At 40.4% G+C, this 27,213-nt stretch overlaps 1 protein-coding gene across 1 annotated transcript in view; it reads left to right on the forward strand.

Annotated features, from left to right (window-relative positions):
* LOC126260826 (ras-related protein Rab-8A) overlaps positions 1-26,977 on the forward strand; it is a 75,438-nt gene extending 48,461 nt beyond the window's left edge. Inside the window, exons 4-5 of the mRNA XM_049958213.1 lie at positions 6,367-6,507; positions 26,233-26,977. Coding sequence (XP_049814170.1) covers positions 6,367-6,507; positions 26,233-26,328 — 237 coding nt within the window. The 3' untranslated portion in view covers positions 26,329-26,977. The remainder of the gene's footprint in view (positions 1-6,366; positions 6,508-26,232) is intronic.
* The last annotated feature ends 236 nt before the right edge of the window (positions 26,978-27,213 follow it).

Here is a 27,213-nt window from a genome sequence, read left to right on the forward strand (position 1 = left end):
GCAGCACCAACAGGGGTGTACATAGCTGCAGCTCTACTGAGTCCTTTTCAATCCCGCCTTGACTATGGGAGTCTGGTTTATGGTTCGGTGGCACACTTGGCATTGCGTTTACTTGACCCAGTGCACCACTGTGGCGTTCAACTGGCAAGCCTTTAGGATAAGTCCCGTGAGCAGCTTCCTGGTGGAGGCCGGTGTCCCCCCATTGAAGGTTAGACATGCACAACAGCTTGACAGTTACGTTGCACACATTCATAGTTTTCCTTAGCATCCGAATTACTGTCTCCTTTTCCCACACATGGCGGTTCATCTCTCACTTCAGCAGCCCAGATCAGGGCTTAATATTGCCGTTCGTGTCAAGTCTCTTCTTTCTAAAGTGGAGTGCTATCCTTTACCACCTGTGCTAGAGGTCCGTTCATGTGCACTTCCATGGTGTCCACTTAGGCTGAAGCTTCGCTTGGACCTTTGTCACAAATTGCTGTGTATAATTCATGTCATATAACCTGCATATTTTTATTTGATCCCCTCTTGTAAGCCTGAATACAAGCTTCTGCAATATCTTGTGTAAATAAATAAAGGCATCTTTCAAACGCTCCAGATTTCGTGTCACGAAGTATGTATCTATTGGTGAATGTATCTCTTTGGTTCTCTGTCTCAATGAACAGTCTTCGCTGTTTTCTATGGTGCCATAAAATTAGTTTATTTAAATAGATATTCTGTTCATTTTTAGTTACATAATCATAGTGTTATGAATATCAGCATCTTCTTTTGTTCTTACAGTTTACTGAGTTGGCGACATTTGGATCTAAACGAGATATAAGAGTAACCCATGGTAAAATTGTTGAGACATCCATTTAATCATTACTGTAGTTAAGAAACACTTCTGTGGAAGTGAAATGGTTGTTAAAACCTTGGTGCTCAAAAGAAAAGATTTATCTCCCATGGGAATATGCTTCCACAAAATAATGGATTTTGTTGTATTTTTGCATCTAAATGTGAGGCAGATCAATTACTAATCATATAGTTTTTATAGTAACAGTATTAGAGAAGGGAAGTTGCTACTCACCATATAGTGGAGATGCTGAGTCGCGATAGACACAACAAAAAGTTACACAATTATAGCTTTCGGCCATTAAGGGGCTCCAGAAAGGCTCAAAATCATGAAAAGTTAAATTTTTACTTTTTGCGTTTTCTGAATCTGCAGACTATTACCTTTTAATAGATATATAATTCATTCAATTCCGAAGACAACTATTTTTAAATTTTTTTTGAAATGTGTTCTACATGGGCGTGACCCACTGTGGTGCTGTTAAACTGCTGTCAAATGGTGTTGTTATTAACGTCCGTGTTCATCAGGTACATTTTAGTGATGTGAGATAAAGTATGTGTTGTGGCTAACCTGTGATGGTTCAATATATATCGCTGGTGTGATTGTAGATTGTTTCATGTTTATTTACTCTGTCGTTATCTCGAAAATATTCGTAATTAATTCTGTTTCTTGAGTCTCTGTTTTGTTGAAGTATAATAATGAGTAAAAGTAAAGTTATTAGAAATCCTCTGAAGGCTTTTAAGAAAAGGAGAAATGTTGGAAAGCCAAAGGTATGTGTTATTACTGTAAACAATAAAGACTATGAAAATCCCCAACATAGCTTGTGTCCCAAAGAAGAAGACAGTTGGTGTAAATATAACAAAGGATTGCTAACTGGTGAAGTGAACACTCATAAGCATAGTCTGCCTCATGCAATAATGGAGGTGATAAAACCTATTTTCAGAGACTTAGCAGCACCTGAACTGTTGAAAAAGTGTATTCACGGAAAAACTCAAAACCCCAATGAAAGTGTAAATAGTGTTATATGGTCGAGAATCCCCAAGACTGTATTTGTTGGAATAGAAACACTTCACTTTGGTGTGTATGATGCTGTTGCGACTTTCAATGATGGCAACATAGTAAGGTGCAAGGTATTTAGAAATATGGGAATGAAGATAGGTTCTAACATGGTACGAGCGATGCTTGCTTTAGACAAGGAACGCCTTCGGGCTGCAGACAGGGCTGTAAAGAGTCTAGAAATACAAGCAAGAGTAAACAGGAGGAGGAACAAGAGGAAGCTGGAGGAGTTTGCAGAGGATGAAGATAATCCATCCTATGGACCTGGAATGCACTAAAAAGTTAATCCAATCTTTGTCGCTCGATTCCCAAAACTTTTATTTTCTCATACTGATTACATGTTTTCTAAGGATCTTCCAAACATATTTGTTTCAAACTTTCAGTAAATGTTACACAGTACCTTCTGCATAATTTAACACAGCCTTTTTCCAAAAAACTGTATATTTTTGAATATATAAATAAAAAATTGCAAAAAAATGTTGTGAATTTTCATTACAATTGAAAAAAAATCATCTTTAATAACTGAACTAAAATTTTGTAAAATCCCTGTGTTAAGTTGTAGCCCATATTCCAATAAATAATCTGTAAAAAGTTCAACTTCCTACCTCAAATACTTTGTGAGGAAAGATGTAATTTATAAGCATTATTTTAACATTGCAACACACACACACACACACACACACACACACACACACACACACACACACACACACACACGTCTGCAGACTCAGATAACTGAAACCACACTGCGAGCAGAAGCACCAGTGCATGATGGGTGTGGTGACTGAGTTGGGGTATGGTGGAGGCTGGGGTGGGGAGGGGGAGGGAGAGATCATGGTGGGGGTGGCAGACAGTGAGGTGCTACAAGTTAGATGGAGGGCAGGGGAGAGGTGGGGGGGGGGGGGGGAGTAGTGGAAAGGAGAGAGATAAAAAGAAATTAAGACTGGGTGTGACGGTGAAATGATAGCTGTGTAGTGCTGGAATGGGAACAGGGAGGGGGCTGAATGGGTGAGGACAGTGACTACCGAAGGTTGACCAGGAGGGTTACGGGAACCTATAGGATGTATTGCAGGGAAAGTTCCCACCTTCGCAATTCAGATAAGCTGGTGTTGGTGGAAAGGATCCATATGGTACAGGCTGTGAAGCAGTCATTGAGATGAGGGATATAATGTTAGACAGCATGTTCGGCAACAGGGTGGTCCACGTGCTTCTTGGCCGCAATTTGTTGGTGGCCATTCATGCGGACAGACAGCTTGTTTATTGTCGTGCCTACATAGAATGCAGCACAGTGGCTGCAGCTTAGTTTGTAAATCACGTGATTGGTTTCACAGGTAGCCCTGCCTTTGATTGGATAGTTGATGTTAGTGACTAGACTGGAGTAGGTGGTGGTACGAGGATGTATGGTCCACAGGTCTTGCATCTAGGTCTATTACAGGGGTATGAGCCATGAGGTAAGGGATTAGGAGCAGGGATTGTGTAAGGATGCAAGAGTATATTGTGAAGGTTCGGTGGATTGGGGAATACCACTGTAGGAGGGGTGGCAAGGATAGTGTTTGGACATTTCTCATTTCAGGGCACAACAAGAGGTAATCGAAACGCTGGCGGGGGAATGTAATTCAATTGCAAGGATTACCTGACGGAAGGACTCCCTCAGCTGTCAGATACTTCCACTTACAAACCTTGCCACAGTGACCCCATTCCAGTAGTCCTGCAGGATCTCCAGTCACTACTCAAATCCTTAGGCCCATCCCAGAACCTGTCCCCTGAGTCCATCTCTCTACTTACCCCTACCACTCCCCACACCCCCACCTTCTACATGCTTCCTAAAGTCCATAAACCCAACCACCCAGGACGACCCATTGTGGCCGGTTACTGTGCCCCCACTAAGAGAATATCCGCTCTTGTAGACCAACACCTTCAACCTATTCCCTGGAACTTATCCTCCTATATAAAATATGGCAACAATTTCCTCCATCGACTCTCCAGTTCTTCTCCCTTCACCACATGGTGCCCTGCTCGTCACTGTTGACGCCACCGTGCTAACTTTCCTAATGCCCATGGCCTTATGGTCATTGAACACTACCTTTCCAGATGCCCTATGGATTCCAAACCAACCACCTCCTTCCTCTTCGCAATGACCAACTATATCCTTGCCCACAATTACTTCTCCTTTGAAGGCATTACATACAAACAAATCTGGGGTTTGGCTATGGGCACCTGCATGGCACCATCCTGTGCCAACCTATTCATGGGCCATTAGAGGAATCTTTCGTAAAAAACCAGAATCCTAAACCCCTCACAGATCCTAAACCCCTCACCTGGTTCAGATTCATTGATGACATCTTTGCTATCTGGATTGAAGGTGAGTACACCCTGTCCACATTCCTCCATAACTTAACAAATTCTCCCCTGTTTGCTTCACCTGGTCCTACTCAACCCAAGCTATCTTCCTAAATGTTGACCTCCACCTCAGAGATGGCTACATCAGTACCTCCGTCCATATCAAACCTACTAACCACCAGCAATACCTCCACTTTAACAGCTGCCACCCATTCCATACCAAGAAGTCCCTTCCGTACAGCCTAGCCACTTGTGGTCGTCGCATCTGCTGTGACGAGCAGTCCCTCTCAAAATATACAGTGTGTCTCACTGAAGCCTTCACTGACCGTAATTATCCTCCCAGCTTTGTAAAAAAACAAATCTCCTGTGCCTTTTCTTTCCAGTCTCCCACCACCCCCCATGGTCCGGCCACAGAGGAGCATTCCCCTTGTAACTCAGTACCATCTGGGACTGGAGCAACTGAATTACGTTCTCTGCCAGGGTTTCAATTACCTCTCGTCGTGCCCTGAAATGAGAAATACCCTGCACACTGTCCTTCCCACCCCTGCTACAGTGGTATTCTGCCATGCTATGAACCTTCACAATATACTCGTCCATCCTTAAAAAAAACCTGCTCCCAATCCCTTACCTCAGCTCTCATACCCCTGTAATAGACCTAGATGCAAGACCTGTCCCATACATCCTCCTACCACCACCTACTCCAGTCAGGTCAGTAACATCACCTATCCCATCAAAGGCAGGGCTACCTGTGAAACCAGTCATGGGATTTATAAACTAAGCTGCAACCTCTGTGCAGCTTTCTATGTAGGCATGACAACCAACAGGCTGTCTGTCCACATGGATGGCCACCAACAAACTCTGGCCAAAAAACAAGTGCACCACCCTGTTGCTGAACACTCTGCCAAACATGATATCCTTCATCTCAATGACTGCTTCACAGTCTGTGCCATATGGATCCTTCCCACCAACACAAGCTTTTCTGCATTGTGCAGGTGGAACTTTCTCTGCAGTACATCCTATGTGCCTGTAACCCTCCTGGTCAACCTAAGCTAGTCACTGTCCTCACCCATCCAGCCTCCTCCCTGTTCCCATTCCAGCACTACACAGCAGTCATGTCACTGCCGCACCCAGTCTTTTAATTTATTTTTATTTCTGTCTCCCTCCCACTCCCCACCTTCTCTCCTGCTCTCCATCTAAACTGCAGCACTTCACTGTCCGCCACCTCTACCATACTATCCCTGCCCCTCCCTGCCCCAGCCTCCTCCTTACCCCCACCCAGTCGCCACTCCCATCATGCACTGGTGCTGCTGCTCGCAGTGTGGTTTCAGTTATGTGAGACTGCAGGTGTGTGTGTGTGTGTGTGTGTGTGTGTGTGTGTGTGTGTGTGTGTGTGTGTGTGTTGCTGACAAAGGTCTTAATGGTTGAAAGCTATAATTGTGTAAATCCTTTTGCTGTGTCTGTCGTGACTTTGCATCTTCGCTATATGTTGAGTAGCAACTTTTCTTCTCTAATATTGTTATATTCCATCCTGGATTTCCCATTGTTTGTTTTATAGTAAAGTACAGGTGAATCAAATGTGATTTGTTTCTAGCAAATTGAATACCTAAATGTTTTTTGAAACATGTCTTCGGTACTCTCTGATGAAACAGAATAGTATCTATTTAGTAATACAGCAATCATTGTAATAATAAACTTGGTGAACCCTAATTTAAAATACTGTACTAATTTTTCTAGAAATAATTAGCAATGAACAACACAGCAAGAAAAATATGACGTACTGGGAAACTGTGCTAATTACTGGCTGTAATTGTGTATAGAGTAAGAAGCAAGTAACTGTGGTGTGTTAACTGGGACTAAACATGCACCTCTTACCTGCTGGAGAAAATACATAAACTGCAGTGTTGCTCCATAAGGGAGGAGGGACTTTTTCATAAGAAACCTTCTTTGCAGTACCTAAAACTGAATGTCCTGCACTTGGTCTCAGAAATAACTAAACAAAATATTAAAATCAATTGTAAAAGACTTGGTGGTGTGTAAAAAGCTTCATTGTTGTCATGTTGTGACTAGTTTTACCTTTACCTTTAGCTTTAGTTTTTAAATATTATGTATCAATCATAATATATTCTTTATTCTTTTATTTGAAGGTAACAAAAGAAAGAGGAGAACAATTAGCTATAGAATATGGAATAAAATTTATGGAAACAAGTGCAAAAGCTTCTATAAGAGTTGAGGAAGCCTTCTTCACACTTGCCAGAGATATAAAGACTAAGATGGAGAAAAAATTGGTTAGTAGACATCTGTCACTACACTGATTACTGTCATTTTACATATTCAGATGTTTGTTTACTTAGGTTACAGTACAAAGAACTAGTATTTTTGTGTGTTTCTTAGAGGTCTGTGCTGGGATCTGCTATAGTGTGATGCTTGCTCAACGAAGACTGCTCAGTGATTAGTTGATAGTGCTCTTGTATTATTTGTTAATGAGTAATATGAAAGTTTAATAATCGTAAGATACATTTTAATGTAAATGAATAGATAAAAAATCTACTCACAAAGTGGCAGCAAAACACACACACACACACACACACACACACACACACACACACACACACACACACACACACCTTACAGTTTGCAAGGTTTTTGAGCTAGTGGCTCCTTCTTCTGGCAGGAGGGTTGAAGAGGAAGAAAGAGGGGTGAAGGAAAAGGGCTGGAGAGTTTTAGAAAAAGGGGTAGAGTTTGGAAAGTCACCCAGAAGCCCAGGTCAGAGGAGACTTACCGGATGGGATGAGGAGAGAAGATTCCTAAACTTCCTCAACAGTAATGTTTCCCTTCCTGTTCCTCTGCATCTCCCTAAACAGTCACACCATCATCTACTACTTCTCTCCTACAGACTGTACTTGGTCAACCTCCTTATCATAAAGCCTTCACAACTGCCTCTCAGACAAATAGCAACTCATAATCATGAGAACCAGTCACAGGAATACTGTGTTCTCAACCTCTCTTCTAAAGCTCTCTCTCCTTCTGAAAAATCTGTACTGCCTAAGTCTCACTTCGAGCCCTAAACCTGCATTTAATCGTGCTGCTTTGGTGAAAGATCTACTTTCCTTCACACATAATGTCAAGTGGAATATCACTTAGCAGCCCAGTCCCAAAACCATTCCAACAGCAAACCTGTCATTGAACCCTGCATCAAAGTTCTCGAGTATTTCCTTCTTATCCTGTCCGGTAAGTCTCATCTGACCTGGTGTTCTGGGTGACTGTCCAGAACTCTACCCCTCTTTCTTCCCCTGCAACCCTTTCGCCAGACAGGCTCCTAAAGCTAGCAAACTGTAATAACCTTTATAAGTGTGTTCTTCTACTGACACTTGGTGAGTAGATTTTATCCAACCAGTTAAATTATATTTTCAAAAATTATTTTCATTGATAAAAGATAAATTTTAAAATAACAAGAAAACATTGATGACCAGTACTTACCATCAGGGGGCGAAAGCTCAGATGCTGCCGATACATACACAAAAGTGAATGGGTTCGGGGTGGGGTGAGGGCAGGGTGTTCACTGCACAGATATAGGCAACAAGACCTCTCAGAGCTTGGAAGTCTGCACTTTATCACAGTGATGCAAAATGACACTTAACATTTTTAAAATATATTAAAGCTTTCTTTTCATCCTGTCTGCGTGAATTTTGGTGCCAATATACTTCATTGGAATGTAAACAAAATTACCTAATACTTGTAAGTAAACTTGCGAATCCAGGGAAAAGTTTAAAATTTTAGCTTTATTTTATAAAAAGTAATGTCTGTATTTACTTTAATATTGCATAAAATGGAAAAAGAATTTTTTTCCTAATATTCCACAAAGCATGTGCTATTGCATGAGGAAAAGAAAATTTGTGGAAGTTTCGTTCCTTTATGGTATCTTTCGCTGCTGTATTGGAGATTTTAGGCTATTTTTTAATTTGTTCTTACAAGGTCAGTTCCTGTTAAAGCATTTGCAAAAAATTTTAAATGCTTTCTTATTTACACTGTTTGGCCTTATTTGCATCACTGTAGTCTGTTTCGTATAAAGTGTTTTCTTAGTTTCCTGTTGGCCTGGTACTTCATTCTCCCATGTTGACAAGTCAAATGGCATTTTTAAAATGGAAATATTTATTTAAAAACCACAGTACCAGCATTGAACACCACTAATTATTCCAACTGAAGCTCAAAGAAGCTATAAAAACACTGATACTTCGACACACTCTCACAATGTTTTATGTATAATGTAGGAACTATATAAAAAGTCCCACCATCTTATGTAACTTCGTAAATAGTGACATTTTTGTCAGAATCTTTGGCTGTCCATCAGTTGGTGTGTAATTTGTTGTAACCTTCTCTTTAATGAATTGACAAATATAGCGATACCTTCTCTCTGTCTGTTTTCATCATTCATAAAAATCCTGATCATTAGTAAATTTAATAGCACTTTGATTATCTGTTTGCAATATAGGAACTGAGGACTCAGCAGCTGTAATTTCTTTCAGAAGTCAGTCTAACCACAAAAGTGATTTGCAAGTTTCACTTGCAGTCGCAAATTCCACCTCCATTGAAGAAAGAGCAACACAATGCCGCAATTTACTTATCCTCACAATTGGCACTTGATGGATCTTGAGTGGGATACCACTTGTTCATCTTGTAATTATGTCCCCATGGTGATCATCGTTATAAGCTTCAATGTTACTATTTTTATTCTTCTCAATCTTAGCAATCAGAAATTGGTTATGTACCTGAATATTCAATTGATCAGTACAAAATGTGCCTTTGTTGGTGAGTCTTGAAATCTCTGTGCAACGTGAACAGCATTTGATAAATCTCCCCTAAGGGGCTCAACATTTGTTTACCTAGTATTGACTTGGCGACCCCGGGGTTCCTGAGCTGTGGACTAAAGTGCGCGTCATATATCTTGGCGGCCGAGTTTAGGTTCGTTCTGCGCATCTGACGTCAAAACATACAGTCAGCCAATGAACAGAGAACGACGTTGCCAGATCTCGACTGTAGTACAGAGCACGGACGAGAGTCTTCAGTTTTAGAAACGTTCAGTCATAAATAAAGTAATAGAACAAAAGCAATGTCTTGATAGCAGACTTTGTTTTTTGAAAGTTTGGAAAAACCATTCTTTATGCCAATTGCTTCATTTTCTATTAATTAATTAAACCAAACAAGCAATAAGACTCTTAATTCAGGCAATAGCAGGGAAAGGTGTTTGTATCAATTTCACGAACCGCTTTTTCGCAATAAAGAACAGCGGTAATTGTTTATTTCCTATTGTACTTCGACGAAGTGCGAGTAATTCATAGGCATACCAACAGTGTTTGTCAGAATTTTGCGTGACGTGTTCGAGTCCTTATGGAGAGATATTGCATGGACGAGCTGCGTTAGCGTAATGGTTAATGCGTTGGATTAGAAGGCGATAGGTAACGAGATCAAACCTTGTGCGATCCTAAATATTTTTTTTATTTTAAAACAATATCGAAGTGTCTTACTTCACGAATTTTATTCGTTTGAATGCAGTTTTTGAAATTTCTAGTGCTTTGTCTCTTCATTAACCCTTTCGCTGCTGCAGTCACGTGCTCCCCGCATTCCGCGCTGTGCGCGATTTTGTCATCACTGCACTGCTCGCCTGTGCAGACACATGGTGTTTCCACTGCTTTGACACACTTATCATTTGATTTCACAAAAACTATTTGGCCCAAAAATTAGATTTTTACACATCTTCATGACTGATACCTTCCCCCCATAAATGACTTAATTTTGTTTCGATGTTCAACCCAGTTATTGTGCAGCATTAAATGTAGTAAACCATTGCACGAAATTTTGAAGAGTTTGCAGAGGTAAAAGTCCATAGCGTATACTTTCCGTATGGTCGATTTTAGTTGCCACAATGTTGAGAATGAAATGTGGACAAGGTACCTAAATTTCATATAAAATTTACTGTACAACAACATCTCATTTAATTTTGGTACCACATGGGGATCGTATGTAATATTGAGAAATATTCCGTCTTTCGCGACTGTAATAAAAGTTTTATTTACACCAGGCGCGTTTGGCTTTATTTTAAAGCACTTCAGTCAGTCAAAGGAAGTGGGGGGAAGGTATCAGTCAAGAAGATGTGTAAAAATCTAATTTTTGGGCCAAATAGTTGTTGTGGAATCGAATGATAAGTGTGTCAAAGCAGTCGGAAACACCATGTGTCAGCACAGGCGATCAGTGCAGTGACAAAATCGCGCACAGCGTGGAATGCGGGGAGCACGTCTCTGTAGCAGCGAAAGTGTTAATGCGGCCGTGGTGGCTTTCCTTCATAAACTGCGCGCTCCCCCCTAAACGTAAGCTTGCGAACTATACTGTACTATGGCGCTGTTTCTCTTGGCGCGTGTGTCGTGTGCAACTGGCAACGCAGCAATCTCCCGCGTCTGGGCGGGCATGCGCGAGCCGCCAAGATAAAAGAATTCAACTATAGTAAGTGCACCAGTCCTCTGTCACTGTAAGATCTGGTCATACTTCAGCAACCACCATGCGGCGCAGCGGTGGAATGTTGTTTCAGAGAACGGGATCTTGGCTTCACCGCCTGGACTGCAAGGAAGGTACACACCTCTATAAAAAAAAACCTCAACCTCGAGGTGTGCTTTGTGCTGGGGTGGTGAATGGCTGTTGAGGTAAAACAGTCTTTAGCGGGCAACCTCTGGGGCACCTGTCGACCTTCAGTTGTAGAAGGCTTTCTCAGGCATGCAGGGCTCTGCCTGGGTTGACAGTTGTTTCCCTAGCATCTCGTGGGATCCCTATGGAACTGTCTCAGGAAACTACTACTCCTGACTGGACAGTGTACTGTCAGGCAGCACCTATACCCACTCCTCAGAGTGCTTGGTTGGAGAGTCCTCCTGAAAAGAAGTCTCAGAATAATAGTAACATTAGTGTGCCGTAACACTTTCATTGTAATAAAGTGAAATGGGGGAAAGCTTTGAGGAGATATCCCCTTTCTATATTAACAAGGCATTGGAAGGTATTGCTGGGTCTCTGAAAAGTGTCAAACGCCTTCGTAATGGAACACTTTTAGTTTAAACTGCTAATTCCAATCAAATATCTAAGTGTCTGGAATGTAAGGCCTTAGGTGACCACCCAGTTGAGGCTGAGTTGTGTAACACCCTTAACTTCAGTGAGGGCATGGTTACCTGCTCCGATATAATGGAGGTGGACACCGCAGAGTTACGCGAAGAGTGGAAGAATGTGGATGTAACGGAGGTGTAGAATTATGCGAGGAGAGTCAATTGCAAATTGGAAAAATTGGCAACGTTTATTCTAATGTTTAGTACTCCGGAATAACCAGAACATATCATTGCAGGATATATCCGCCTTACGGTTCACCCTTTTATTCCTATCCCCATGCGATGTTGTAAATGTCAAAAGATTTTGCCATACCACTATGGGATGTAATGAGAAGGCTACTTGTGGTAATCGTGAAGACTCCGCTCAAGAGTCAGGGACTTCTTGTATGTTTCCTCCGAAATGTGTAAACTGCTCTGGGGATCTCAAGTGTTGAGCAGAAAGTGTGGGGTTTACAACGAGGAAAGTAAAATTCAAGAGTTGAAAGAAAAGAGATGCATACCGTGTGGTGCCTCCCCCCCATGAACCATGGACCTTGCCGTTGGTGGGGAGGCTTGAGTGCCTCAACGATACATATAGCCGTACCGTAGGTGCAACAACAACGGAGGGGTATCTGTTGAGAGGCCAGACAAACGTGTGGTTCCTGAAGAGGGGCAGCAGCCTTTTCAGTAGTTGCAGGGGAAACAGTCTGGATAATTGACTGATCTGGCCTTGTAACACTAACCAAAACGGCCTTGCTGTTGTGGTACTGTGAATGGCTGAAAGCAAGGGTAAACTACAGCCGTAATTTTTCCCGAGGGCATGCAGCTTTACTGTATGGTTAAATGATGGTGTCCTCTTGGGTAAAATATTCCGGATGTAAAATAGCCCCCCATTCGGATTTCCGGGCGGGAACTACTCAGGACGACGTCATTATCAGGAGAAAGAAAACTGGCATTCTACGGATCGGAGCATGGAATGTCAGATCGCTTAATCGGGCAGGTAGGTTAGAAAATTTAAAAAGGGAAATGGGCAGGTTAAAGTTACATTTAGTGGGAATTAGTGAAGTTCGGTGGCAGGAGGAACAAGACATCTAGTCAGGTGAATACAGGGTTATAAATACAAAATCAAATAGGGGTAATGCAGGAGCAGGTTTAATAATGAATAAAAAATAGGAGTGCGGGTAAGCTACTACAAACAGCGTAGTGAACGTATTATAGTGGCCAAGATAGATACGAAGCCCACGCCTACTACAGTAGTAAAAGTTTATATGTCAACTAGCTCTGCAGATGACGAAGACATTGATGAAATGTATGATGAGATAAAAGAAATTATTCAGGTAGTAAGGGAGACGAAAATTTAATAGTCATGTGTGACTGGAATTCAAGAGTAGGAAAAGGGAGAGAAGGAAACCTAGTAGGTGAATATGGATTGCGGCTAAGAAATGAAAGAGGAAGCCGCTTGGTAGAATTTTGCGCAGAGCATAACATAATCATAGCCAACACTTGGTTCACGAATCATGAAAGAAGGTTGTATACATGGAAGAATCCTGAAGATACTAGAAGGTATCAGATTATATAATGGTAAGACAGATTTAAGAACCAGGTTTTAAATTGTAAGACATTTCCAGGGGCAGATACAGACTCTGACCACAATCTGTTGGTTATGAACTGTAGATTAAAACTGAAGAAATTGCAAAAAGGTGGGAATTTTAGGAGATGGGACCTGGATAAACTGACTAAACCAGAGGTTGTACAGAGTTTCAGGGACAGCATAAGGGAACAATTGACAGGAATGGGGGAAAGAAATACAGTAGAAGACGAATGGGTAGCTCTAAGGTATGAAGTAGTGAAGGCAGCAGAGGATCAAGTAGGTAAAAAGACAAGGGCTAGTAGAAATCCTTGGTTAACAAAAGAAATACTGAATTTAATTGCTGAAAGGAGAAAATATAAAAATGCAGTAAATGAAGCAGGCAAAAATGAATACAAACGTCTCAAAAATGAGATAGACAGGAAGTGCAAAATGGCTAAGCAGGCATGGCTAGAGGACAAATGTAAGGATGTAGAGGCTTATCTCACTAGGGGTAAAATAGATACTGCCTACAGGAAAATTAGAGACCTTTGGAGAAAAGAGAGCCACTTGTATGAATATCAAGAGCTCAGATGGAAACCCAGTTCTAAGCAAAGAGGGGAAAGCAGAAAGGTGGAAGGAGCATATAGAGGGTCTATACAAGGGCGATGTACTTGAGGACAATATTACGGAAATGGAAGAGGATGTAGATGAAGATGAAATGGGAGATACGATACTGCGTGAAGAGTTTGACAGAGCACTGAAAGACCTGAGTCGAAACAAGGCCCCGGGAGTAGACAACATTCCATTGGAACTACTGATGGCCTTGGGAGAGCCAATCCTGACAAAACTCTACCATCTGGTGAGCAAGATGTATGAGACAGGCGAAATACCCCCAGACTTCAAGAAGAATATAATTCCAATCCCAAAGAAAGCAGGTATTGACAGATGTGAAAATTGCCGAACTATCAGTTTAATAAGTCACAGCTGCAAAATACTAACGTGAATTCTTTACAGACGAATGGAAAAACTAGAAGAAGCCGACCTTTGGGAAGATCAGTTTGGATTCTGTAGAAATATTGGAACACGTGAGGCAATACTGACCTTACGACTTATCTTAGAAGAAAGATTAAGGAAAGGCAAACCTACGTTTCTAGCATTTGTAGACTTAGAGAAAGCTTTTGACAACGTTAACTGGAATACTCTCTTTCAAATTCTGAAGGTGGCAGGGGTAAAATACAGGGAGCGAAAGGCTATTTACAATTTGTACAGAAACCAGATGGCAGTTTAAGAGTCGAGGGGCATGAAAGGGAAGCAGTGGTTGGGAAAAGAGTGAGACAGGGTTGTAGCCTCTCCCCGATGTTATTCAATATGTATATTGAGCAACCAGTAAAGGAAACAAAAGAAAAATTCGGAGTAGCTATTAAAATCCATGGAGAAGAAATAAAAACTTTGAGGTTCGCCGATGACATTGTAATTCTGTCAGAGACAGCAAAGGGCTTGGAAGAGCAGTTGAACGGAATGGACAGTGTTTTGAAAGGAGGGTATAAGATGAAAATCAACAAAAGTAAAACGAGGATAATGGAATGTAGTCGAATTGTCGGGTGATGCTGAGGGAATTAGATTAGGAAATGAGACACTTAAAGTAGTAAAGGAGTTTTGCTATTTAGGGAGTAAAATAACTGATGATGGTCGAAGTAGAGAGGATATAAAATGTAGACTGGCAATGGCAAGGAAATCGTTTCTGAAGAGAGATTTGTTAACATCGAGTATAGATTTAAGTGTCAGGAAGTCGTTTCTGAAAGTATTTGTATGGAGTGTATCCATGAATGGAAGTAAAACATGGACAATAAATAGTTTGGACAAGAAGAGAATAGAAGCTTTCGAAATGTGGTGCTACAGAAGAAAGCTGAAGATAAGGTGGGTAGATCACGTAACTAATGAGGAGGTATTGAATAGGATTGGGGAGAAGAGAAGTTTGTGGCACAACTTGACTAGAAGAAGGGATCGGTTGGTAGGACATGTCCTGAGGCATCAAGGGATCACAAATTTAGCATTGGAGGGCAGCGTCGAGGGTAAAAATCGTAGAGGGAGACCAAGAGATAAATACACTAAGCAGATTCAGAAGGATGTAGGTTGCAGTAGGTACTGGGAGATGGAGCTTGCACAGGACAGATTAGCATGGAGAGCTGCATCAAACCAGTCTCAGGACTGAAGACCGCAACAACAAACAACCGTATGGCGAAGCTAAAAAGGCTTTCAAATACAACCACTTGTTTTTGCTACTTCTTTTGCATCGCCCCTTAAGACAACAATCGCTAAGTGTGATGCCTCCACACAAACAGACTACAGTTTAAAGTACGAGTACATGCACTTGTCGATGTACCTGTGGGGGAAACGCTCCACTTGCAACTGACGTCATCCAGAAGCTGTCAGCAGTAGGCTTACCACCTAAGCCACATACCACTCCGCAACATCCAAAGCCAATTAAGCCATCCCTGCAACCCAGGCAACCGCTGCTGCCTCCTGTCAGTAAAGGAAAAACATCCTCCAAAAGTAGTTCTAAGTCCAAGAAAGTGGTAGCTAAACCTTCGGATCGACGAGCTCTCTCACTTTCTGATGGAGACTGCTCTTGAGGATATGGATTTCCAATTGGAGGAACCAGAGAGCAGGGAACCGGCTAACGTTCCCCCTGATGTCCCCGGTAAGTCACTGCCTCCGAGGGAGAAAGAAACGAACCACCATCGCTAACCAGTGGCTTCCACAGGGACTTCTGTGTTGCAGTGGAATTTGAATGGATATCGCTTAAATTTGGAAGAATTGCAGCTGCTGGTCCAGGATAAGCCTTTCTGCATATGCTTACAAGAAACTTATCTTAAAGTCACAGACACGCTTGCATTATGGGGCTACCACATACCTACAGGAAGGACGATACTACTGGAGACAGGGCTAAAGGTGCAGTGGCTGTTTTCCTTGATGACAGATGCCACTCGTCTCCTGTCCCTCTTACCACGACCATACAAGCAATTGCTGTGGAAGTTCTCTCACTCATTAGTATCACAGTGTGTTCTTTGTACCTACCCTCCAATGATGCTTTGGAGGCAGATGCATTGGCAGACCTCTTCCAGGCACTCCCACACCCATTCCTCCTTGTGGGGGACTTAAATGCCCACCACATGCTGTGGGGCTCGGCTACTACTTGCTCCGAGGGTCAGATGATTGATTGACTCGTCCATTCTGAGAATATCTGCCTTCTGAATGTGGGTCAGATGATTAGCTTTTCCACAGCTACAGGGTCTTTTCAGATATCTACCTCTGTTTTTGTTCCCAAGCTATTGCCTACTCAGGTTAGTGGGAAGTGGCTCCAGATTTACATTCTAGTGACATCTGCCGGCTAGGACGGTGGCCAACAGGAGACCATGCAGGTAGATGATACAAAGGGCAAACTGGTTACTGTACAGTCGACAGGCTATTTTTGAACAAAAGGATTGTGCACAGGAGGCAGTGGCCCATATCACTCATGAGATCCAAAAGGCTGCCGCAGAGTGTATCCCGAGGTCTAGTAATCACCTGTACCTTGGTGGAATGATGACTGTGAATTGGCCATCAGGGCCAGTAGGACAGCTCTGTGGAACTTCAAACAGTGGCCAACTTCAAACAGTGGCCAACTACAGACAATTTTCATGTCTTCAGGTCTGCGAGAGCACATGCCAGGTGAGTAATCAAAGAACGGAAGAGGGCTTCTTGGAGGGAATTCACGACTTCCATTAATCACTCAACTTCCGCTGCGCACGTTTGGAAATCAATAAGACTGATGCCAGGCGAGGGTAATCCACATCCTCTTATGGCCTTGTCAAATAACGGTGTCTTGGTGGACACACCAGAAGACATGGCTCACGTTTTAGCTGAATACTTCTTTACTGTTATGGAGTCATCCAGACAAGCTCCTGCTGTTCACGTATTCCGGCGGCTTGTAGAGTTGAGGGAGCTAAATTTCTTCTCGTGTAATGGAGTAGTCTACAACCTTCCATTCTCCATGGGGGAACTGGTATCAGCTTTATCTGCAGCCAGACACACTGATGAGATCCATTATACTGTGCTTCGTCATCTGTGCCCTGAAGCGAAAGGTCAGCCCCTATCTTGTTTCAATCAGATTTGGTTTGATGGACAGCACCCCACAACTTCGAAGGAGGCAATATTAATTCCATTGTGGAAACCAGGCAAGGACTCTAGTGACTCTGTTTATCGGAGTGTCACCCTTACCAGATGTATAGGTAAGACTCTGGAACGCATTGTCAACCGCTGCCGCCTCTGGTTGCTAGAGTCCCGAGCTCACCCGAGCCGCTCCAGTGCAGTTTCAGGCACTACCGTTCCACTCTTGACAACTTAATTCTACTGGAGATGGTGATACAGGAGTCCTTCTTAGGCCGAAATCATTTAGTTTGTGTGTTTTTTACCTCGAAAAAGCATGTAACACTACTTGGAGTTAAAACATCCTTCGCCAACTTCATGAATGGGAACTACATGGATACCTGCCGCTTCTGATCCTATCCTTTCTAGAGAACTGGCGTTTTCATTATCGCATGATTGCTATGTTCAGGAGAATGGTGTGCCCCAGGGCAGTGTCCTCAGTGTCACATTGTTTGTCATTGCTATCAATGGCATTTCCTCTGCAGTTAGAATCCCTATCAAATGCTCTCTGTTTGTGGATGACTTTGCAATCTTCTTCTCTTCCTCTGATCTTAAGATAAGGCAGCTACAGCTGACCATTAGGAGGCTGGAAACCTGGGCCTAAACAACTGGTTTTTGGTTCTCACATGAGAAGACTGTGTGTCAATTTTAATCGTACTCATCAGTTTTAACCATCCAGAGCTTACTATGGAGGCCCGTATTTTATGTTTTCAAGACACTGTGTACTTTTTGGGTTTATTATTTGACTCAAAATTAACAAGGCTCCCACACCTGAAAGACCTACGAACAAAGGGCTTCTGGTTGTTGAACATTTGGAAATGCCTTGGTGGAAAAACATGGGGTGCTGACAGGTCACGCCACATGCAGTTTTATAGGGCATTTGTGAGATCATGCTTAGACTACGGCAGCATGGTCTACGGATTGGCCTGTCCTTTCTACCTCTGGATGTTAGATGCTGTGCATTATGAGGGCATTCAGATATCAACTGGAGCCTTTTGGATTAGCCCAGTTAAGTCTGTTTGCAGAGGCTGGTGAACCACCACTCTGGATTTGGTGATGAATCTTTTTTGGCTCGACAGGCACTGAAAATCTTAGCGTCACCTCAGTCATTGGCATGTAGGTCAGTGATCCAACCCACCTTTGAACGACTGTTCAGGACTCTGCCCCAAGCGACACAGCCATTTGGTATATGTGCTACAGACTGTCTCAAGGCTCTGGATCTCTCTGGCATGAAAATACACACCCATGGATGGAACATACTGGTGTCTTCAGAGGCCCAAAGTGAAAGTGAGTCTTCCAGAACAATTTACAAATTATGATGCGGAGTTATGTCATTCTGATGGCACTGGAGAGGGTTCACAGAAATCACCATAAGAGTTGTCTTGTCTGTTCTGACTCTCTTAATGCACTGCAGGCACTTTACCAGCTGTATCCAGTAGACCTGCTGATTGAGCTCGTCCATGACGCCTTACAGTGGCTCCAACACCATGGCAAGGTGGTGATACTTTGCTGGGTAGTTGGCCACATTGGGATACAGGGTAATGACATGGCTGATAAAGCTGCCAAGGAAGCGTGTTGGATGGTTCTGTCCATCAATGTCCCATCACATTGCATGCCATTATCTATTTTCTGACAGATGCATCATGCGTCTGTAGGAGACTGAATAGTTGCAGGTGTCTGACAACAAACTGCAGTTGCTCAAATCGACCACAAAGGCTTGCAGTTTAACTGCAAGTAAGTTCCCAGTTTTCTGTTGTAACTGAGGGAAAGAAATCACCAGCAAGATTCTGAAATATTTCCTTTGACAGGTGACATATAAAATTTTGCAAATTAAAAATTGAACCTAATTTTAACCCATAATAGTTAGTCATTTGTATGACAGTAAATGGACTCTTGTGACCTTTGTCTGCTGCAGTTTTGTCAACAACACATGATCTTTGCTGTTAAGTTGTCCTTGTGGAGAACTAATCCTTCTTACCCATGATATGCTCTAAACTGATTTTTGCTTTTTGACTACATTGGTAAATTTAGGTGACTATTGAAGGTGGCTTGTGGATCTGTTTGCTGTGGTATAGTGGATTATCCATAACTGTCGCAGAGTTAATTGGAACAGTAAAAAGCTCTGTATCCGCAAACTACTTCTCAAAATTTTCAGAATTAATTTGAATATGGTAATTGTCCTTGGTGACATATGCCCAGAACAGGAGCCGAGCCCAGTTATAGACCTTGTCCTTCAACTCGGTACTCAACATAATACCTAATGCATTCACTTAGAGTCCCTTCCCCACACTGTAACACCCATTGAACATTGGTTGCGAGCATTTGCCATATGTTGTGTTGTCAGTCAATGAGTTGTACACGCAAAATACGTCAATGGGACGTTACTTAATACGTTCATATTGACAAGGAAACAGATAAATCGTAGCACAGTGTAAACTCCTTCCGGAAGTATAGTTAGTTTGTATCTACTTCTCTCCTTAAAGGTCCCATAGAGTGTCACCAGAGATATACAACCTTATCACCATCTAATTATTTAAAGTATTTCATGCAGGACCTCACTGTGTTTTCTCATGTGTGAAATGGGAAGATAATATTTTATGCAGATAGTTGGAGCACACCCTACACTGAATGTTTTTCGGAAGTAAAGATATAACTTAACTATACACACTGATACCAAAGTGCAGAAACGGAGAGAGCCTGCATTTGCTCCTGGCAGCCCACTTGTGAAGAGTTGAACTGCATTGCATATTTAGTAGCCTCCAACATATGAGAATATCTACACAAAGTAATTTGGACAAATGTTTTAAAAATAAAATATGGAATCGTAAAAACAAACATTTCTTTGATGGAGGTTGCAGGTGATTTGCCTGGACGAGGTAAACCAACTCATTGTCATAAAACTGAATAGGCTTCTGTCTGTATAAGTAGCATCTCCTTTCTTTTATTGTAGAATGAGGTGAAACAGGCCACTTTCTACATAACTTCCACAGCACTCGAATATCTTGTCAGTTTATGCTCACCACTGCAAATTATTTATCTTTTTCCTTTTGAAGTTTAGATGTGGAGAAAAAAAGTTTGCAAAGAATTTGGCAGGGGCAGTGGAGGAAGAGGTTGGAAGGGTGTTGAAAAACCTGTAAAAGCATGCTAAAGTATGGGAAAATTAAACACCTTAGGAAGAAACAGAGGTACCTGTACAAATATTAAGAGCTCAGATGACAAGCCAGTACTAAGCAACAAAAAGAAAGGTGTGAAAGGGAAAATGAATATGTAGAATGATTATACAGAGGAAGCTACTAGAGTGCAAAATTATGGAAAGGTAAGAAGTGGTAAATGAAGAGTAGATCGGGCTGTGATTCTATCACTGCTATGTGAACTTTCTCCAAGTTGAAACAAGGCTCTCAGAATAGATGACCTTCCCTCAGAATTTAGACTCTATAGAAAATACAATGACAAATCTTTTTCACCTAATATGCAAGGAATATGAATTGGGTAAAATAGCCTTGGACATTAAAGGAGGATGTAATACTTCCAAAGAAGGTAAGTCTTGGTTGTAAAATACCACCAGCTATTTTCAGAGGAATAGAAAAACTGACCGAAGCCGACCTTGGGGAAGTTTGGGTTCTGGAGAAGTGAACACGTTGTGCAATACTGAGCCTACGACTTTAATTTGAAGATAGATTTAAAAACAAAGCTACATTTATAGCTTTTAATAATGTTAACTGGAATACATTTTATGAATTTATGAAGTAGCAAGCAAAATAAAAGGGACGAAATGTAATCTACAACTCGTACAGAAACCAGGATGCAGTTGAGGAGTCAAAAGTGAGGCTGTAGTTACAGATTCAATATATCAGGATAAGCTACAACCCTACCTGATTCCATTGTAACTTGAATAAGAACCACAGGAAAAAAGGAGAAATTTGGGAAGGGAATTGAAGTTCAGGGAGGAAAAATTAAATTTTTAAGATTGTAATTCTGTTCAAGATAACAAGACTTGGAAGAGCAGTTGAATGGAATGGGTTATGTCTTGGAAAGGCAGTATTTGATGAACATAAACACAGTAATAACACTTGTAATAGTATGTAGCTGAATTAAATAAGGCAGTGCTGAGGGCACACACAAAAAGTAGTAAAGGAGTTTTAGTATTTTGGCAGCAAAATAACTCATACCTAAATTAGCTTGGGTATAAAATGCAAATTGGAAATAGTGAGAAACTTTTTTCTAGAAAAGAGATTTTAAAATGTAATGTAAATTCATCTAGGAATCTCTTTCTGAAGGTATTTGCCTGACGGAGAAGTGAAATGTGGATGATATGGTTCAGACAAGAAGTGAATAGAGGCTTTCAAAATAAGGTGCTACAGAAGAATGGTGATTAGGTGGAGGGATTGTATAAAAAGCAGTACTGAATCAAATTGATGAGAAACATTTATGGTACAGTTTGACTAAAAGAAGGGACAGATTCAAATAGAATCAGCTGGTTCAAACAGATGTAGTTTGCAGTAGTTACGTGGAGATGGCGCTATTGGTACAGGGTATATCAGTGCAGAGTTACATCAAACCGAGATTGTAGACTGAACACACTGTGTCCCCAGACAACTGTTGTCTTCAAACATTGTATCTGAATTAAAAGGAGACTGAATAATAAGCCACAAGACAATTCATGGTACTGTTGATGCAGATGTTGGTGTCTTTCTTTGAGAGGAAAGATAGCAAATTTAGGGATGGTTTAAGAGGGAGATGTTTTCTGAGATCAGAGGTGACAGACCCGTTTATAATTAGGATTAACAGATAGAGGTAGAGGGGAGACCTGTATGAGGTGATGTGTGTGACAGATACAGTTTAATTGTATTTGGACCTGAATGTCAGACCTTAGGAAAGACTGGATGTCTGAAACTTACAGAAGAACCTGGTTGAGAAGTTTAATACGATTGATGAGGTGACAGAATTGAGTGGCTCTGGTTGTGGTTGGGTTTGGGTGGGAAGTAGGCTGGTAGTGTAGGGAAGTCCTGACATTTGGCTAAGAGAATGTGGTTCTTGGGGGGGAAGTGTTTTGGTTGGTGGTAGGGGGAAAAGGATCCTAGTTTTAAAGTGTTTTGATGAATAGTATGCAAAAGTTCCTCATTTATGAAGTGTAATATAGTTTAGAGCTGACTTGTAGGAGAAGCCTACCCTTTAATCTGCCACCTGTTGTCCTTAAAAGGGGTGCTCCTGATTCTGGGTTCTGAGTGAACTTTGTGTTCTTTCCAACATTCCCCAGTGATCCTTCTTTCCTCCCTGAGCAAAGAACTAACAGTTCCAAAAGAGAGAGAAGTTTTTTGTACTCGTTAATGTGGGTGTATCTGCAGCAATTCAGATTCTGCACCCTGAAGGCAAGTGCTGGCCAGACACACTCTCCGTGTAATTTATTTTTTATATATATTTACTGAAATCCTTAATGTGTAGTATATTACACTTCAGAAGTTCATGAAGATCTCCATTTTTTATTTTCATTATAAAAAGTCAAATAACTAGATCATAGGACATGATGATGTATTGTTGGGTGAAATTGTAAGGTGTCAGCTATGGCCACTGTTTCACACTTTCAACAGTAAGCAGTAGTAAAGTTGTAGAACATATTTTTCACATACATAAATTATCACAATATGTTTATGCACAGGGTACTCTCATTTTGAAAAAGCCCAACAGTGAATTTGTTTTGGCTGCATACGTGATGAGATAGTGAAATGTACTGCGTAGTGTGTAAAATAACTAATGCAATTCCACAGACTGTCTTAGTGCTAAACATGTTTGACATAGTTACACAACATTTATCTAATGATTCTGAAAATTATCACAAAAGAAATGTGTGGATTTGTTCAAATTGTCTAGCATTAATGTAAAAACTGTAAGATTTTTGTAATTATGCATTATAGAAAAAAACATTTCGAATTGTTCGGGGAAACTAATACTTATTTTTCTTTCCATTTCTTCTATTATGCAACTGGTGATGGCAGAAGGTAATACTGGTTTCTTTTCTGCTGCATGATGATTAATATTCGTGCAATGCTTTCGAAACATTTCCCTAACATTTTGCAGTGATTTCTGGATGCCATACCCAATTCACTGTTCTTGTATTGTCAGCATTTAACACTGTACAGAAGCTTCTGTGATGAACTTTGTATCAAATTTTGTGTATAAGCAAATATTTCCTCCTTAATTTTTCAAGTACCGACAAGGATTTTAATTTGTTCATGGACTTTATATATTTGTTACTGTTGTCTAATGATGTAATGTGAGCTAGAGCCAGGTCACATTGGTGATTATTCTGCCTACTACAAAGTTCTACATACTAAAACCCTATTTAGTGAATCTGTAGGGGCTGAAATATTTCCCCTAAATAAGGAGTTTAAGGAAACTTCTAATGTCTCAATTGAACAAAGTAAGAGAATAAAGTAGGTCCATTTTGAGGTTATATAAGTACTCTATTACATTATCACAGTGTGAAAGAAATTGAAATGGAGCTTAACATATAATCATATATCTAAAAACAAAGATGTGACTTACCAAACGAAAGTGCTGGCAGGTCGATAGACACACAAACAAACACAAAATTCAAGCTTTCGCAACCAACGGTTGCTTCATCGGGAAAGAGGGAAGGGGAGGGAAAGACGAAAGGATGTGGGTTTTAAGGGAGAGGGTAAGGAGTCCTTCCAATCCCGGGAGTGGAAAGACTTACATTAGGGGGGAAAAAAAGGACAGGTATACGCGCGCGCACACATTTCATATATTGTGATTGTGTGTGATTGTGTGTGTGTGTGTGTGTGTGTGTGTGTGTGTGTGTGTGTGTGTGTGTGATTGTGTGTGATAAAATCTTAGAGGGAGATCAGTTGAGTGGTGATCGTGTCATCTTCCTGCCACTGTGTGGCTGATTAGCTAAGCATATTTTATCATAGGAATACACTGAGGAAGCTTTCAATCATGTATCAGTGTGGATGTTAAAGCTGAATGGTGTTCTTATTGGAAGCCTGAGTGTCCTTGCCCTTACCTGGCTTAAGAAATCTTTCAATAAAATGGCAAATATTCTAAAAATAATACTTTCATTTGCAGTTAAAGGAATTCACCTTTCTGCTTTGTGCTTGCTTGATAATTGCTTTCATATCATATTCAAGCATTTATTGTAATCTGATTGACAGCCTTGCTTCAACATAAATAATACTACCTTATTTTTCATGTAGGTTAAATTCCATGAAAGTGAAGAATCTGAGAGTAGTAATGTGAACAACAGATTGAGTGAAATGAAGAGAGGATTCGTGAAAGCAAACAACATATTCTTGTGTGTGTGTGTTTTTTTTCCCCTCCCCCTACATTGAAGTATAGTGGAAATCTGACTTCGTTAAACAGAGGTAGAGAACAAATTGGAATCTTGCACATTAAGACCGAGTACTGTAAATTTCCAGAATGTAAAAAGTTATACTTTGCTGTCAATGCTAAACTTGAAGTGTTTACTGCTGGCGTCATTTTTATGAATCCATCACTGCCCTTACACACCTTGAATAGAAAAGTGAACTGTTCCTTTTCCAAAACATACCCACTTTGACATTGCATATACACATGGCAGCAACCCCAATGTTATCAAGACACACATCAGTCACTTTCTGGGTGACATACTAAAGCAGAATGGTCAAAATTATAGTTATCTTCATGAAGATCAGATATAATTCACATTAGTTTCCTGTGCAATTAACAAAACATGTTGGCAGCCAGAATTGTTCTATTTCTACCTGGAAACAGGAAAATTGTTGATAACAAAGTTAAAAACTTCTAATGTCATATAATAGAGTTCGAATAATTCATGATATCTTTATCATATGAACTGTTACTGACGGAATTCCTTTACATTATTTCATAATTTTCCTCCATTTATGTTTTTCTCTCTCCTTTCATTGGCCCTTTCTCTGTAGTTGTTTTGTGAAAACCTCTTTCACTGCAAGTAGTAGATATGTTGGGCAGATTATAAGATACTGGCTAAATCAATTAAGACTTCTTGAAGTGTCTCTTCTGGTTCTACGGATTTACATGGACCAGTTAGAGATGGAATAGCCTCCAAGTATTTGGGTATTCTTTCTCTATTGGTGCTCATAAAATTTAAATAGTATTCTTTTTTTTTTTCTAACTATGTAATATTTTTAGTATACAAATGTATTATGGTGCCTTCAGTTCAGTTTTAATCTTCAGTTAGTTAGGGCATTTTGCTTAGTGTTCCTTATTATAACTGCCATTCTTCATGCCACAACTTATTTAGTTGTTTATCAGATTCTACCATGCAGGTTTTCTTTTAGAAGTTACTAATGTGTAATACCTGTAGTTTTAGTGGGTAGATCCATATGAGTGTAATTACTTAATTTCATTATTTTCTATAGATTTTCTGCATCCTCTTAAACTACAGTTATAGGATGACAATTAAAAATAATGCCTGTGTGTTAAAGCAGTTTTAAACTTTGAAGTTATTTTAACTTCAGGTTCTAAATTTTACAATGTAAAGGTTCTCACATAGTTCAACTATCTTCGGTTTACTGTTTAACATTTTTTTCCTTGAAACTTACTGTCTAAGAAGCATTTCATCTTATAATGGCTTTGTAAGAGTTTATTTTATTTATTTTTTAAATTGCTGTGTTCTAAGTTTTATTTTGGAAAGCAGTGATTAGTGTAATGTAACACTTCATATGTTACTGTATGTAGCCTCATATGCTGTACTTGCAAAAATATTTTAAAATTGTTTGATAAAACTAATTTGATAAATTTTTCATAATTGAGTTACCTGATACTGTTAAGCACAGAAGATAGTATAAATGCTGGATTCTAGAAAAGAAAGTCATCCATATCTTTTGATTGTTTGAAAATGAAAATAGGGTTCTATGTTCTACAAATATTTTACTTAATGTTTTTATTGCTACCATAGACACTTTGTGGTACAAGTTTGGTTTGAAATTGCACCGTAGTTTAATCCAAATTGTTACCTCATTGGTTTGTTGCTAATTAGCATGGCCATGTAACATGTTTTGTACTAATCAATGTTGTTTATGTGAAGGTTCCAGAGCATTGTGTAACTGAAGGATAAGTGTGTTCAGTATTTACAGATAATGTTTACTTTATAGGAGGCCAGCAACCCACCAAAGGGAGGTCATCAGCTCAAGGCATCCGAACCCATGAGGAAGCCAACCAGTTGGTTGTCTAGATGTTCCTTACTCTGACAGCTGTCCAGTGCTGTTTCCATTTGGCCTCAGACTAATGTTTCAGCAGACAGTTATTTCACTGTATGTTGTGAAAAATTCTTCTGTGGGAAGTACACAATGCATAAAGTGATTTTGTAACTGCTCTGACCAAATTGTGGCTGTATATTTATTTTGAGAAAGGATTTATGCCATTTTTATAAGGTAATTCGGTCACACGTTTGAATTGTACTCGAAGAATTGTGTACAGTTCTGTGGATTGAAGTAAGACTTGCTAAGCAAGTTTGTTTTTTTATTCCCTACTTCCACCAGGGATGATGATCAAAACTGTACAGAGATGTTTTAACAGCAAGGATTTTTTTATACAGTACTCATGATTTGTTCATATAGTTATATAATTATGTTAAAGCAGTGGTGGCAGGAAAATACTCATTTTTGCTGTCATTTGCTTATGTTCCGGTGGCCGAGTAATGGGGATGGTGTTAGCCATGACATATGATTGCCTTAGATATAGGAAATCATTGCTTGTTTACTATTTTATACATTTATTTCTGAAAATTAGAATTGATTTGTTTATAATTTATGAAAATGTTGTCTTGGTTCTTAAGCTTAATTGCAAGATATTAAAGTGAGTATATTTTACTTACAAAAAAGTTACTCTTTAACTGCACTCGTCATTGTTTGTGTATTTATTCTCCCTTTCCTCTTTGGAGTCACTGCTGGACCACCAGCAACCCAAAATTTTGATCTCTCTCTCTCTCTCTCTCTCTCTCTCTCTCTCTCTCTCTCTCTCTCTGTGTGTGTGTGTGTGTGTGTGTGTGTGTGTGTGTGTGTGTGTGTGTGTGTGTGTGTGTGTGTTACTGTAAGCACTTCCTGTGCTGCTTTGTTTGCCAATTATTGCCCTGG

This window comes from Schistocerca nitens, chromosome 5, assembly GCF_023898315.1.
Source record: "Schistocerca nitens isolate TAMUIC-IGC-003100 chromosome 5, iqSchNite1.1, whole genome shotgun sequence".
Lineage (NCBI taxonomy): Eukaryota > Metazoa > Arthropoda > Insecta > Orthoptera > Acrididae > Schistocerca > Schistocerca nitens.